Raw genomic sequence first — 13,332 nt, forward strand, 5'->3', positions numbered from 1 at the left:
CTCGTAGTCAGGGCCGACTACTGCAGTTAGACATCTACCCTCCGAGTGACTAGCGTCCGTATAATAATACGTAGTGTCTGGTAGTGGGTTTTTCCTATTTATTCGTTTGACTAACTGGGAGCGGCGAGCTTCGTGTTTGTGCGGCTGCATATGTTGTGGTATGGGTAGGACCGTGAATCTTGGTAGTGAGTCCCATGGTGGTGAATATAACGGTGGAAAAGGCGGTAGGGCACCTGTCTGGTATCCTTGATGTTCGAGCAGTTTGCGCACTTGTGGGGATGTTTGAAGCCTTTGAATTTGCGCTTGTCTGCAAATTGTAATGCGTTCATCAAGTGTGTTGAAAAGCCCAGTGGCGGCCACAAGGTCGTTTGCGGCGAATCGGGGTACTCCTAAAGCTAATCTCGTATATTTGCGGAGCGCCGTTTCTAATTTGGAGTGCTGGGTCTTAGTGAGAGATTGATATGGAAGTTGGTAGAGCACACGGGAGTAGACAAGCGCTTCAATAATCCTTCGAAGTTCTTGCTCCTTTAGTCCTCTGTGTTTACGTGTTACTCTAGATAACATGTGGTATATCTGGTTTAGTTGTCGGATCGTTTTTTCCAACCATACTTCAGCTCTACCGTCATCCTGAAGGATGAAGCCCAGTATTTTGATGTTAGATCGGCGCGGTATTTCAGTGTGTTCGATATGGAGACTGATGCTTTGGCGCTGCTCTTCCGCGCGGCGGCCTATTTGATTAGTTACTACTATGTACTCAGATTTTGTTGGAGAACACTTAAGCCCAATACCATTAACGTATTCGTGAATGGTATCTAAGCCTGACTGGATGGTGTGCTCCTGTTCACCTAGGGACCCCTTGCAACACCATATAGTAATATCGTCTGCATAAATATTGTGTTCGAGTAGTGCGATGGAAGAGAGCCGGGCAGGCAGATCGAGAAAAGCAATATTGAAGAGAGTGGGTGATAGGATTGAGCCTTGAGGGACTCCTGTACTCAGAGGGTATGGCGCTGACAGCTCTCCATTGATTTGAATTTGTATAGAGCGACCGGTAAGAAAATCTTTAATATAATTGTAGAGGCGGGCGCCGGTTCGTAAGGTCAAGAGGTTCTTAAGGATAGCGGAGTGTTTCACGTGGTTGAACGCCTTGTGTATATCTACACCTGCGATTACTCTGGTTTGTACGAGACTGTGATTTTGATACACATCTTCCGAGATACGAAGCATGGTATCCTGAGTGCTAACATGTGATCTAAAGCCTGTCATTGTGTAAGGAAAAGCATTGCTGTTTTCTAAGTGCCAGTTGAGACGGTTAAGGGCCATGCGTTCCATCAGTTTGCTTACACACGACGTTAAAGATATAGGACGTAGGTTTGTGATACAGTTGGCCGGTTTGCCGGGTTTCGGGATTGGTATTATTATTGCCGTTTTCCATTCCTCTGGAAGGATTCCGGATTCCCAAATATTGTTGATGTATTTTAAAAGCTGTTCTAACTGAGAAGAGGGTAAGTTACGAAGTGTACTATAAGTAATCCCATCTTTGCCAGGCGTTGTGTTTCGTTTCAGCGAAGAGAGAGCCGTATGTAGCTCAGCTAAAGTAAACAGGCTGTTTATGCCTGTTGTACTCTCTTCGAGTGACTCAGTTGGGTAATCCGGAAGTTGTTCTGCATTTTGGTCCAAGGGATAGAACGTCTGACGAATTTCATCAGTTATTTCTTCGCGTGTCTGGCCAGAGCTCATCATTATCTTCTCCATGGTGTGTCGTGGTTTTCCTTGGCCCAAAAGTGATCTTAAGATATTCCACACTCTCGCAGTATGTAGGCGGCCGTTGAGCTTGTCACATGTTTCTAACCAGTTCTCAGTGCAAAGTTATTGCGCGTATTCTTGTGCTTCTACTGTTATTTGCTCAATAAGTTTGCGAAGGCTATGATTCTGTTTATGTTTCTTCCAGTTCTGTACTATCCTGTGTCTTTTATCCCATAAGTTAAGCAGATGAGAGTCTATGTGTGGGTTTTCAGCAGTACGCGCAATCATTTTGGTGTACTTTTTCCTCGTCTCGCTAATATTCTTCACCCATGAATGTAGGCCCGGCTGTTCGTCGGCCCTGTCTAGGTCTGATCGGAATCGGTGCCAGTCAGTAAGTTGTGTACTAGAAGCTGCGTTAGCAAGGCGAGCCTTAGAGCGAGGAATGCTTAGAGTAACTTCAATGATGTAATGGTCACTTCCAAGACTTTCGTGAAGATTCGCCCAAGTTACATTCCCGATTCCGCGGTACCAGCTTAAGTCCGGGTTAGAGTCACGTTCGACACTGTTTCCTTGGCGCGTGGGCTCAGTTGTGTCATTAAGAAACGTATACTTGTTATCTTGCATTTTTCTTTCGAGGCGCTGCCCTGCTTTAGTTGTGCGCTGGTAGCCCCATGATATGTTATGTGTATTGAAATCCCCAGTTATAATGATGTCTTTGTCCTTATGTAGCTTTGTGTACGTGTCCAACCATTTCAGAGAAGGACAGTCGAGCCTTGGGACCCAGTATGCATTGATAATTAGAACGTCACGGCTGCCGAAGCGGCATTGGACAGTAACGTGCTCCTGAGTCGAATTGTTTATGGAATCAGTATCGATTTGTATAGCTGGAATATGTTTGGCCACGTATGTTACAGTGGTAATGGGAACGGTCACACCCTGTGGAGCTCTTTTGTCTCGTTTAGTAATACTTCCTTGGGTAAAGTGTTCATATCCCGATAATGATATAAGTCCGCTAGCTTCTTGAATTAAAATGATATCTGGTTTCTGCGCTTCTCGGCAGATGAATTGTTGTAAGAGAGCCTTCTTCCTTCGAAGGCTCCTGCAATTCCATTGCCATATTACTAAAGGTCGATTAGGGCCTGCCATATTACAGATTTGCCGAGCCGGAGGGCTCATCGACCTTGGACTGCGTGGATGTCTGTGCACGCGCGAATATTTGCGCGTTCGCTACTAGCTGTTGAACGACGACATCAGTGCGTGCAATTTCTTGTTTTAGATATTGCATTTCAGCCTGTATCGTGCGAATCACTGCAACCTCATTCGCGAGGCTGTCTACTTTAGCCGTTAAAACCTGCACCGCTCGTTCAAGGCGCTGCATGCTTGTTTGGTCCGGCATGTGCGATGGTGTTGTAGATGGTGTCATAGGGCGCTGAAGAGCTTGAGAGTACGAGTAATGAAGGACTGGAGTCCGTAAAATAGAACGGGTTGACTGTGAAGTGTTAGGTGAGGATTGTGAGGAATTAGTAGGTAGGTTTGGACGGACTGGCTCACCGTTATCAGAGGCTGGCTGACTCTTGTCATTTCTGGGACGTTTCGGCTCCGGAGTGGTAGATCGCTTGGCGGCCTTAGACGGCGGGCTTCCATTTGGAGATTTTTCTGTGATTGTTTGGTTGGCACTGCGACTTCGGCTGTGGTTGCGGCCGCGACTGCGACTGCGGTTGCGGCTGCGGCTGCGACTGCGACTCCGGCTGCGACTGCGACTCCGGCTGCGACTCGTCTGGCGAAGGACGGAAAACCGGTTGGAAGTAGCGATGGAGGTGTCTGGGGTCTTGTCACTTATAGTGACTCTTGTGTCCTGTTGACGGGGACGGTGTGTCCCCTGTGGCAATTCAGGGAAATCTGATGTATACTGGAAGGACTTCGTGTTGCGTATCCGTCGGTGACGGTGCTTGGACGCCCGCGAACGCGCCGCGCGGTCCGCTTCTTTTCTTGCTGGGCAGTCTTTCGAAGTCGCCGAATGTTCACCGCCGCAATTATGGCAGTAGGGGAAGCACTCATGGGAGGGTATGCTTTGCGCACTGGGAAATCTTCTACTGCATTGATGGCACATGCAATACATCGAACGATTTGGGCATACGTCAGTGGCGTGACCGAGCGTGAAGCAGTGCGAGCACAGCGAACTTCTGTGTCGAAATGGGTAGAGGCGCTGGACAACGCGATTAATAAGGGCAAATCTGGGTAAACGTGGGCCTTCCACCGTCACCATCACGTTGTTGGACGTGCCTATTCGGCGGATAGTCAGGAGTTTCGCTTGTTCTACTTCCACAATACTCTGCAGCTCTCAGTCGGAGACCGAGGTGGGTATTCCATGTATGACGCCGCGTGCGTTCATAGGATCAGCGGCCACGTAGGTGTTTGTCTCGTAAGCTGCATCGTTGATAGTGATGCTCTTTAGTTCCGCGAGCTTGTCGGCAGCAGATCGACGATAGGTGTCAACGGCCACCAGGTTTTGTGTGGTGCGGATTTTGAAGTATGTGTTGCTGCGTTCCACTGTGTTGAGTCCTGCCGCCGAGCGAATAGCGTTGCTGAGGGTACCGACGTCGATTGCAGCAAGGTTCAGGCATGCTGTGAATTTAACAATCACAGTGGTGGCGTGTTGCTGGCGCGGCGTTGTCCCTACGGTGCGCCAGTGGCCGAGTGTCGAAGCGGACGCCGCTGCTTGCTTGATTTCCATGCTTCAGAAGCCCACGAACGCGCGTGGCGTCGGTGGTGTCGAGGTGGCGTCCAGCCAAGGACTAGGCTTAGTGGCCGGCGGCCGGCTAAGCCGGCCAAGTTCTTCCATTAATTGCGGAGAAACGATGAAAAGTTCGTCTCACCGGGAGGTGGGTACCTTGAGACGTCTTCCTAGCACAAGTTTGGAGTCCTATCGAAGAAGGTTCCGTTGATAGGGTGAAAACTTCGAGGAGCAGATGTGGATCCGTGCTGACTCGGCGAGCGCGTCTCGGCGTTCCGCGGCTGCGAGGAGAAGGGCAAATAGCATTCGGTTTGAAATTTCAGATCTTGTCAAGGCACGTAGCGATGTAATACTTTGCAGACACTATTGTTATCGCGTATTGTATGCTCTGCGCTTGTCAGCTAAAGATGGCCAGACCTGGTGAGGGGCCCTTTAAAAAGCAAGCTGAAGTTCTCACTCAGCCCAGAATAGCTCTCCCACAGAAGTATTATCATCCATAGATTATGCAATTAAGTGAGCTGCATGGTTCAGTGGTTTCGTTTGACCTTCTCACATTTTTCTTGTGTGCGTGTTATAGTACCCAGTTCATTTCATTTGTCATGCACATGTACCATATATGCAATGATACTTTTTCCAGAATAAACAGTGTCAGTGCATCTGCACTGTTGCTCCCTTTGCCGTGCTCTTAATTTTTGGCATGTACAGCAGCCGTGATATGGAATGTTGCAATTTAAAATAAACTGTTGTTTTACGTGTCACTACCACGATCTAATTATGTCAGACACGCCTCAGTGGGGGCTCCATATGGGCTTCTTAACGTGCACCCAGACCACATGGGCTTCTTTAATATGCATCCAGTGCTCAATGAAAATTTCAGTGTATGTTTAGGTACAGTCAAATCTCGATGTAACGATTCACGCAGGACTGCCGAAAATCGTTCGTTATTCTGAAAGATTGTTATAGTGAAAGCCCCAAAATTAACCATTCTGCCCGTCAACCCATCAGTTCATGAGTTGCCACTCTTTGAGCTGTCCATGAAAATGTCGCTGTTGGCTCACGACCTGTGCTCTTGCTATTTTCCGTAGATTCCGCCGCGATGCATCACCGAAGCACCGTATAGTAAGAGTGATGAGCATGAAGCAGACGCTGACTCTGAGAAAACTACTGACAAAAAGGAAGCTCCATGTCACTTCCAAAGCGCAACGTTTCATGTTTGCTTGTTTTCACATTCCTTGCCGCAGACACCGCAATTGTCTCGCTCAAGGTGGCCACCTGAAATATTCTAAAGTGCAAGTGCGTGTAAACGATATCGTCTGGAAAGTGCAAAATGTAGCCGTGTGGCTCCGCCATGAGTTCGGAGGTTACATTTCTCCACATGCGTAGCTAGTACGGGCACAGAAAGAAGCTTGAAAGAAAGAGGTGTGCATAGAAAGGGCAAAAGAAGGAAGAGATGTGCCTCTGTTGCTAAGTGACACTTGCCTGGGTGGAGCATGCGCTCGAAAAACCCGATGCGTCATCGCGTCCGGAATAGGTTTAAAAAATTTTCTCCCGCGTTTTTTTTTTCCTAATCGTGCTACGTGGTGTCCGCTTTCTGCATCTTGTCTGCTAGCTACTGTTTTGACTGTCTTGAAACATACATGGAAATCTAAGAACCCCGAGATTTTGGAATATTAGTTTGCAGTACTGAGGCATTGTTAACATGACAGGGAAACTGAATAACGATCGTTATTCTGAAACATTTGGTATTCTGAAGATTGTAGTGCTGAAATACTTTTACATTGAAACCATAAGAAGTCCTTTTACATTGAAACCATAAGAAGTCGGCTGGGGATTTCTGAAAGGTTCGTTAATGTGGTGTTTGTAATAACGAAATTTCACTATATATGTGTATGCCACGCTTTGCTATATACGCGCAGTATATGCGGGTTATAGTGCCACACTATTCTATCAGTAAAGTTGCTAGTACCTTGTCTTACATTCTTGACAAAGTTATTCTTCGGAATTTTGAGAATGGCATGCCACAAACAAGAGGAAAGGGGGTTGACTGAGCAGCCCAATTTTTAATAATCGTATCATAAGAAGCCAAAAAACAAGGACACCAAGGACAACATAGGGAAAATTGCTTGTACATACTAATTGAATTAAAGAAATGATAAATTAATGGCAATGAAAGTGGATGAAGAAGCAACTTGTCACAGCTGGGGAACAGTCCCACGTCTTCGCATTACGCGTGTGATGCTCTAACCAATTGAGCTCTACCGTGGGGCCGTTTCCCCATCCACTTTCTTGGGTATTTATGTTTTTACTACTAGAATTAACCTTGGGAGTGTTAGCCAGCCCTACCACTTACAAACCTTGGTGGCGGAAGCAAAGACCATTGGGTGTAATTGGCACTAATTTTTCGGGTCGTTTGGGTGTCGGCAACTAAAGTTACGGTTTGGTGCCAAATCGACTCGTATCTGTTTGCAAAGGCTGCATGACACTCGTAAAGCCTCCTAACTGTCTCGTAATGAAAGCGAGTCTAAGGTATGGTACATGGTTTATCCACGGCTACTATTGCCATCTTCGCAACACACCGCACGGCAGCATTTCATTCCGGATGCCGTTTATAGATTCACATCAGTCTCTTGTCGTAGCTTCGAGCATGGTTATTGAATGCAATCCACAAAATAAACGCATCAAAGCACATTTGGAATGCACGCAAGGCATTTGCCATTACTTTAGTATGCTTGATGGCAGAAATTGTTATAGCACAGCTGTAACTTTTCATGTGTCTTATGCGTGCCTGCATAGCTTTGTTCTACAGAGCTTTATGTACTTCTTTACAAAAGTTTCTTGCCTACCCAAACGAAAATCTGTTTGCAACATACCCTGTGTGGTATACTAGCATCCATCTGAACACAAGCCTAATTGGCTGCTGCTGACTGTTGACCTTGTGTCTTCCTTTACTGTTGAGCAGCATTTACCAATTCTGCAGTAATAACAAGCTGCACCAAATGGCTACTCATTGTTGCTGTGCAGCACCAAATGTTCCAAACGAGGTCTATTTTTCTGCTCCAAAACTGCTCCAGAAGGCTAGTGCAGCTGCTCCAGAACTGCTTTTCCCTGCTCCAAATCCTTAACTTGCTGGACCACCACTGTAATTATACAAAGCCAAAAGATTGCAAATAAAAAAAACTGCAAGGTTTCTTTGCTTGTTCCATCTTTTGCTGCTTTTAGCAGTAACAACAAAACTTAAATTGAACTGTCATATGTGCTACTTTACACATCTCTTAATTGCTTTGTAGCATTCCTGAGATCAAATCTTGTTAGTCTGATGAACAGAATGGGCAAGCCTACAGGTTATGTTAAAAGGTTATTTGTGTACACAGAATATTCATAACCTACAAACAACATCTAGGGGGCTGTAAGTGCTTGCTGAAGGTACTTTATTGGCATTTCATTTTCTCATTGGTAATTAGTTTGAAAAGGAACAGTCTTGCTTTACTGTGCAATGCGTACATTGCAGTTACTTTTGGCAGTTGCCTTTATACATATACTGGACCTGCCTCATTCTTTCTATGCAGGGACGTTTGGCTATGGAGTGGGTTATTGGTCGTATGAGTCAAGAGGTACAAGAACTGACATGCCGAACTGTGAAGAGTGTCGATGGGATCATCACATCAGCTGCCAAGAAAAGTATGGATGACTTGAGCCACTTGACCACATCAGAGCCACACTACCACTTCAAGAACTGACACTGGGCCCTAGCTAACTGCATGTTTTTCAAAGGAAGAAGCAAGGAACCAGATTAGGAAACTTAACCAATTGAGGGCAAGCTTGTCCGAACAGCCCTTTGTGCTTGTTTGTGTCAGAGTATGGCGATGGAAGAGCTCATCTTGAAACGTGGACATTTTTAGTTCGTCAGTGTTTGTGGAGGTCTCTGACCAATTTCCAGCGGGATGTGCCCACATGAAGGTTGTGCATTTGTCATATGTGTACAATGTTCTTGATGTGTTTCGCATTCAAATGAGCACAGTGCGCACATGGACAGCTGCGTGACATGTTGGCAGGGACTGCTTTGTCACCACTGAAATGGCGAGTTAGGCTAGCCAGCTGGCATTAGTGTGTGCAGTTGAGTGCATTTTTGTGGCACTGTAGATTGTCTATTTATATGAGGGGATCTGCAGCAGTGACCTTTTTTATTTAAAGAAAGTCTGGAAGTGAGTGGATGTTTCTATGGAGGAGCCTTATATTTTTTGTCGGAATTGCATTTGCTAGTACCTTTTAGCCAGTGTGTGTAAACAAATTGAGGTTTCTCTTCTACTGTAGCTAATAAAGTTGCATTGTCATTTGGCTTAAAGAGGGTATTTGTTCCAGGAATGGGAATCAAAATTTTAAATAAAGAATAAATAAATAAATAAAGATTGGACATGAGGTTAGTGCTGCTAGAAATAACTGGTATTTGGTCTTTTCCAGGATGCCAAAGTTGTAACCTCTCAGGCAGTTTTTCTGCAGCCAGTTGGGGAGACCTATACTGGTCTTTTGCCTGTGCTGTAGTGTATGCTTTATGTATGTTCTGTGTCAGCTACATGTTATTTAATGTTTGCGAACATAGGCATTCAATTTTATTATGTAATGGAATACATCGCTGTGCCAGCACATTTCTTGGTTTCCATTTAGGGAACCACTTCGTGTAGTCCAATTGTACAATGATTATGCACTAGGAATCCTGGTATGTTTTTCTGCAATTTGCAGAAAGCCTGCTATTCATGCATATTGCATTTTTTGTAGGCGTCTTCAAATAATGCATGTTGCCACAGAATGTGGAGATATGTTCAAGCACATAGACTATGCTTCCTCTGGCAGATCTTTTCATTTTTGCAGATTCATTCAGGAGGTGTGGTAGGCTTTTTCCCATCTTGTTGCTGTTCAGAAGCTTTCTTGTATTGTAACTTCAAGATCATTGGATTACTTATTGATATAACTTGCGTGATTGGCTACAGTGAATATTAGACTTCTAAATGTACACATTTATTGTGGCTAATAATGTGTTTACATACAGTTACGTATGACTACTTTCTTCACCTTGATGCAGTAGCTTTTCATTGAAGATAACAAATGTCGACCAGGTGGATGTGTGGGAACGGTCTGAATATTGGGACTCTTTCCACATCATATGGTACCTCCTCGACCACACCTCCTCGACCATGTTGCAGTGTGGCTTACGAGAGCCAGGTACCATGTCTGCAGCTCAATGCCTGACTTGAGACCTGCTGTAAGGAGTCCCAGAAAGCATGATGCTCGTGTCGCAGGATGCATTCTATCCAACAGGTTTAGTAAAAATCCTGCGTTAAGAACAAGTAGCTAGCAACTGGAGGCAAATTTGTAACCACACACTTGTTTTGTACTACATTGAAAAAAATGTGCCACAGATGCTTTTCTTTGTTGTGTTCAAGCAGTTTGTAGAGGTGGGAGATTTTTATGACAATGTATTTATGGTAGTGCAGAGCCTCGCTTTTAATCAGAAATCCAGAGGAAGGTGTGCAGGCATAATAATTCAATTTGCTGCAATTGAAGGCACAAGTGTGACTGCCACTTTCACTAGGTCTTTCAAATGTGATTACGCAGTGCAGCGCACAATTGCACCTGTCCTTTCTCAGCTGTTGGCTGCACACATTTCTTGTTTGTACCTGCCAATTGTCGCCTACCACTTTTACTGTTCTGCTGCTGCAAAGTTGTCAGTCTTGGAGCACAATTTCTGGTGTTGTGGTTTTATAGGTGCTGACGTGTTCAACCGTGGCCTGTGTTGTTGCAGGGCTGTATCGTGCAAAGTTGCGTCCAGTGTCTTGACTTTGGTTGCTTGTGCAACCGTGAAATACAGCTTGGTGTAAGTTATGTGGGATCAGCCAGTACCTTGAAACATTCTTCCACTCTTGCTTTAGAATAGATGTTGGACTGAGTAGACGGAGAGTGTGCATACATGCATTTGCTCCGGGAACAAAAGAAACAGGCTATTTTTATAATGACCTGAACATTTAAACTTTTGGTGCGAACCACACCTTGATGTGTATAAGTGAATACAGCCATGTACTCTACAGTATTTAATTCTCCGGATTAGTTTTCTCTATAACAGGCAGGCCTAAGAAAAGCAAGTTGAAGTGCTGTAAGCAGTTTGGTACAAATAAAAATGGGAACATTGTCACTGACTTCCACTCTCTTCAGAGTTAATATATTATCTTTGTTTGCATCAAAACTCATGTGAATAACTTAAGAAAGGTATCCATGTTTCTCAAGCTCATTAGAACATCTTTCACAAGGCAGAGCGGGTTGCAGCCATTTTCTACGTCCTCTTTCTTTTCTGCTTTGTTTCATTATTTTTTTAGTCTTTCTTCAAGGCACCACCATGATTAATAGACTCTTTCGAGCAAAATTTCTTGTTTGCTGCAAAGACACGGGAAAAGCTGAAGTCCATTTCCCCCTATATTTGTAGACTTAAAATGCCTGAAAACATGGTTCCATGAAAACTGTGTGCATTTATGATTTTGGCATGGTATGCATGTGAATTTGTCATACCCATACCTACCAATAACTATCCATTTATTAACCTCGCACATGCATCATAGAGTTATACAAGAAAAATGCGTAGCCCTTGAGACATTCTGTGGAGAATGTTTTCTGAGAACTGTTAGAAGAGGAGCCCTGAAAGATGATGCTAGTATAAAAGGTGTTCCAAACAATTAAAACATTCAAACCAAGCACAGGCTACTTATAAAGCAGGGCAGGGCAAAGACACCTTGCAGATGTATCATGATACATATACAAAATACTGAGGCGATAAGTATTTGAGATACAAGATACAACTGGATGAATTGTATCCCATACAATAGTTGTCGTTTGCATCTACTGCCTTTGTTCATACAGGCACTTTCAACTGCCGTTCAACTGAATAGAAGTCTACTTGGAGTTGCATGGCACTTCCGTGTTCAGCTAAGCACACATGGTCATGTGATAAGGGTGTAGAAGCATCTTTAAATGACGAAAAAAGCATCCTTCTATATTTTTCAGATAACTAATAATGTAGGTATTTTTTTGCCAAAAGTTCTATTCAATTTAACTAAATCTTTTTTTCTAACAAACAGGTAGTTAAATATCCAAGCAAACTGAAGCCTATCCTCTGGTTTCTGTGTTGCATGCCTTTTTCGGGTGTCCATGCTAGTTTTTGCGATTTACCTGGTACACTGTCTTTTGCATGTGAGCAGTGTGTAGGGTTATTGACTGACCTAACAAACCCTTTGGCAGGCAGTGGAGAAGCAATTTGCAACAACACGCTATCCACTCGCCCCACTTGGCAGTTGACTTGTTTCAACTGGGATTGTCAATCTCAGTTGAAGTCAACTGCCGTTCAGATGTCACTGGCAGTTGCATCTGCCATGTAGTACAGCTCAACTTAGATTGACTCAGTAGCAACTGAAAGTTGCCATGTAACGGTGGTAGGTACTTTGATGCATTAGTTCATCTCTCCTCGTGGCTCCATTTTAGGGGCCACTGCAAGTTTACAGGTATTTGCTTGTAAATTTATCCCCTGCCAGCAGATCTCCTTTCTTTAAAATTTCTTCTACAAACATGTACAAACTTTTTTGGCATTCTTGCAATGTATTATATCGCAACTCTGCAACTTTCTATGGTGCTGGCTTGAAATCAATACCATGTGCAGTTTTCTTTTTTTTTTTTTTCGTGCCACTTTTATGATCGGCAGTGCTTTGTGGTCGCTTCATGCAGTGGGTCAGTGGCTTCTATTGCTACATGTTCATTTGTGTAGTTTTGTAATTGCCATGCAAATTAAGCTTCACTGTGTAGTCTGCACATATTACACCATGAGTAGGTTGCATGTGTTCCATGGGCAGCAATGTTTATAAAGAATATAGGGTGAATTATACTTTGTTTCTAAGTGTCAGTACACGGCAGTAACGTAGCTTAGGGTATCCAGATTGCATTCAGCTGAGTTTATTCTGCAACAAGGGTGTGCGGATGACCAGGCAGAAAGCTGCCAGTAGAAGCTCGAGGGGAACCTGGCCACCTCATACGCAGGCAGCTTCATAGTGGTTAAGCAAAAGCAGACATTATACATAATGCATAACCTTCATACTAAATGAAAACAACCACAATTGGAGTTAATAAACAAAATTATTGTGGAGACATTTCGCACACTTTTAAGAGGAATAAGGCAGTGATAAAAGAAAAGGATGTGAACTTATTACAGCAGCAAAAGCTATCGCACAATTATATTGATTAGCCGTTTCAGAGGCAGAATAGATACATGTAGATCATTTTTTTAGTGCATTCAATTGAACAGTTCCGGCAAACAAAACTGTAGCATTTGGTCGTCGTAGTTCTGCTCATGTCAACGTTACGAGGTTATGGGTGACGTAATTTATGAGTAGAAATGTGCTGTTTTAACGATGCCAGTTTTGTTAATGTGTAACCATTCTTTTTTTTTTTCAATTCTTTATAAGCGACAAAGCTTATATTTGTATGAGGATAAAATTTTTATAGCTGTGCGCTTTTGAAACGAAGGAGCGGTGTGGCAGAGGTCTGGTGCCTTGGAAACAAGGCGTAGTGCTCTTCCACAATGAAGCTGTTAGCCTCTTGGTGGTCGGCATTTTTCATGTCCGTCCATGAACAAAAAATATCAGTAATGGCTCACTCCTCCCTAAGCGAGCAATAAATGCAATGGTTCATACCCCTCGTAATGCAGAAGCTGAAAGCACTCAGCATAGTGAAGTGAACAGTGCATGCATTCATTGGAATTGTGCATACAATGTACAGAACAGCATACATTTCAATAAAGAACCAGCTCAATAAAAGCATCC

At 44.0% G+C, this 13,332-nt stretch overlaps 1 protein-coding gene across 1 annotated transcript in view; it reads left to right on the plus strand.

Annotated features, from left to right (window-relative positions):
• Window positions 1-10,668, plus strand: part of LOC142590435 (PRELI domain containing protein 3B-like) — a 59,095-nt gene extending 48,427 nt beyond the window's left edge. The window contains exon 6 of the mRNA XM_075702542.1: window positions 8,047-10,668. Within this exon, the coding sequence (XP_075558657.1) occupies window positions 8,047-8,217 (171 nt within the window). The 3' untranslated portion in view covers window positions 8,218-10,668. The remainder of the gene's footprint in view (window positions 1-8,046) is intronic.
• The last annotated feature ends 2,664 nt before the right edge of the window (window positions 10,669-13,332 follow it).

Source organism: Dermacentor variabilis, chromosome 1 (assembly GCF_050947875.1).
Source record: "Dermacentor variabilis isolate Ectoservices chromosome 1, ASM5094787v1, whole genome shotgun sequence".
Classification (NCBI taxonomy): domain Eukaryota; kingdom Metazoa; phylum Arthropoda; class Arachnida; order Ixodida; family Ixodidae; genus Dermacentor; species Dermacentor variabilis.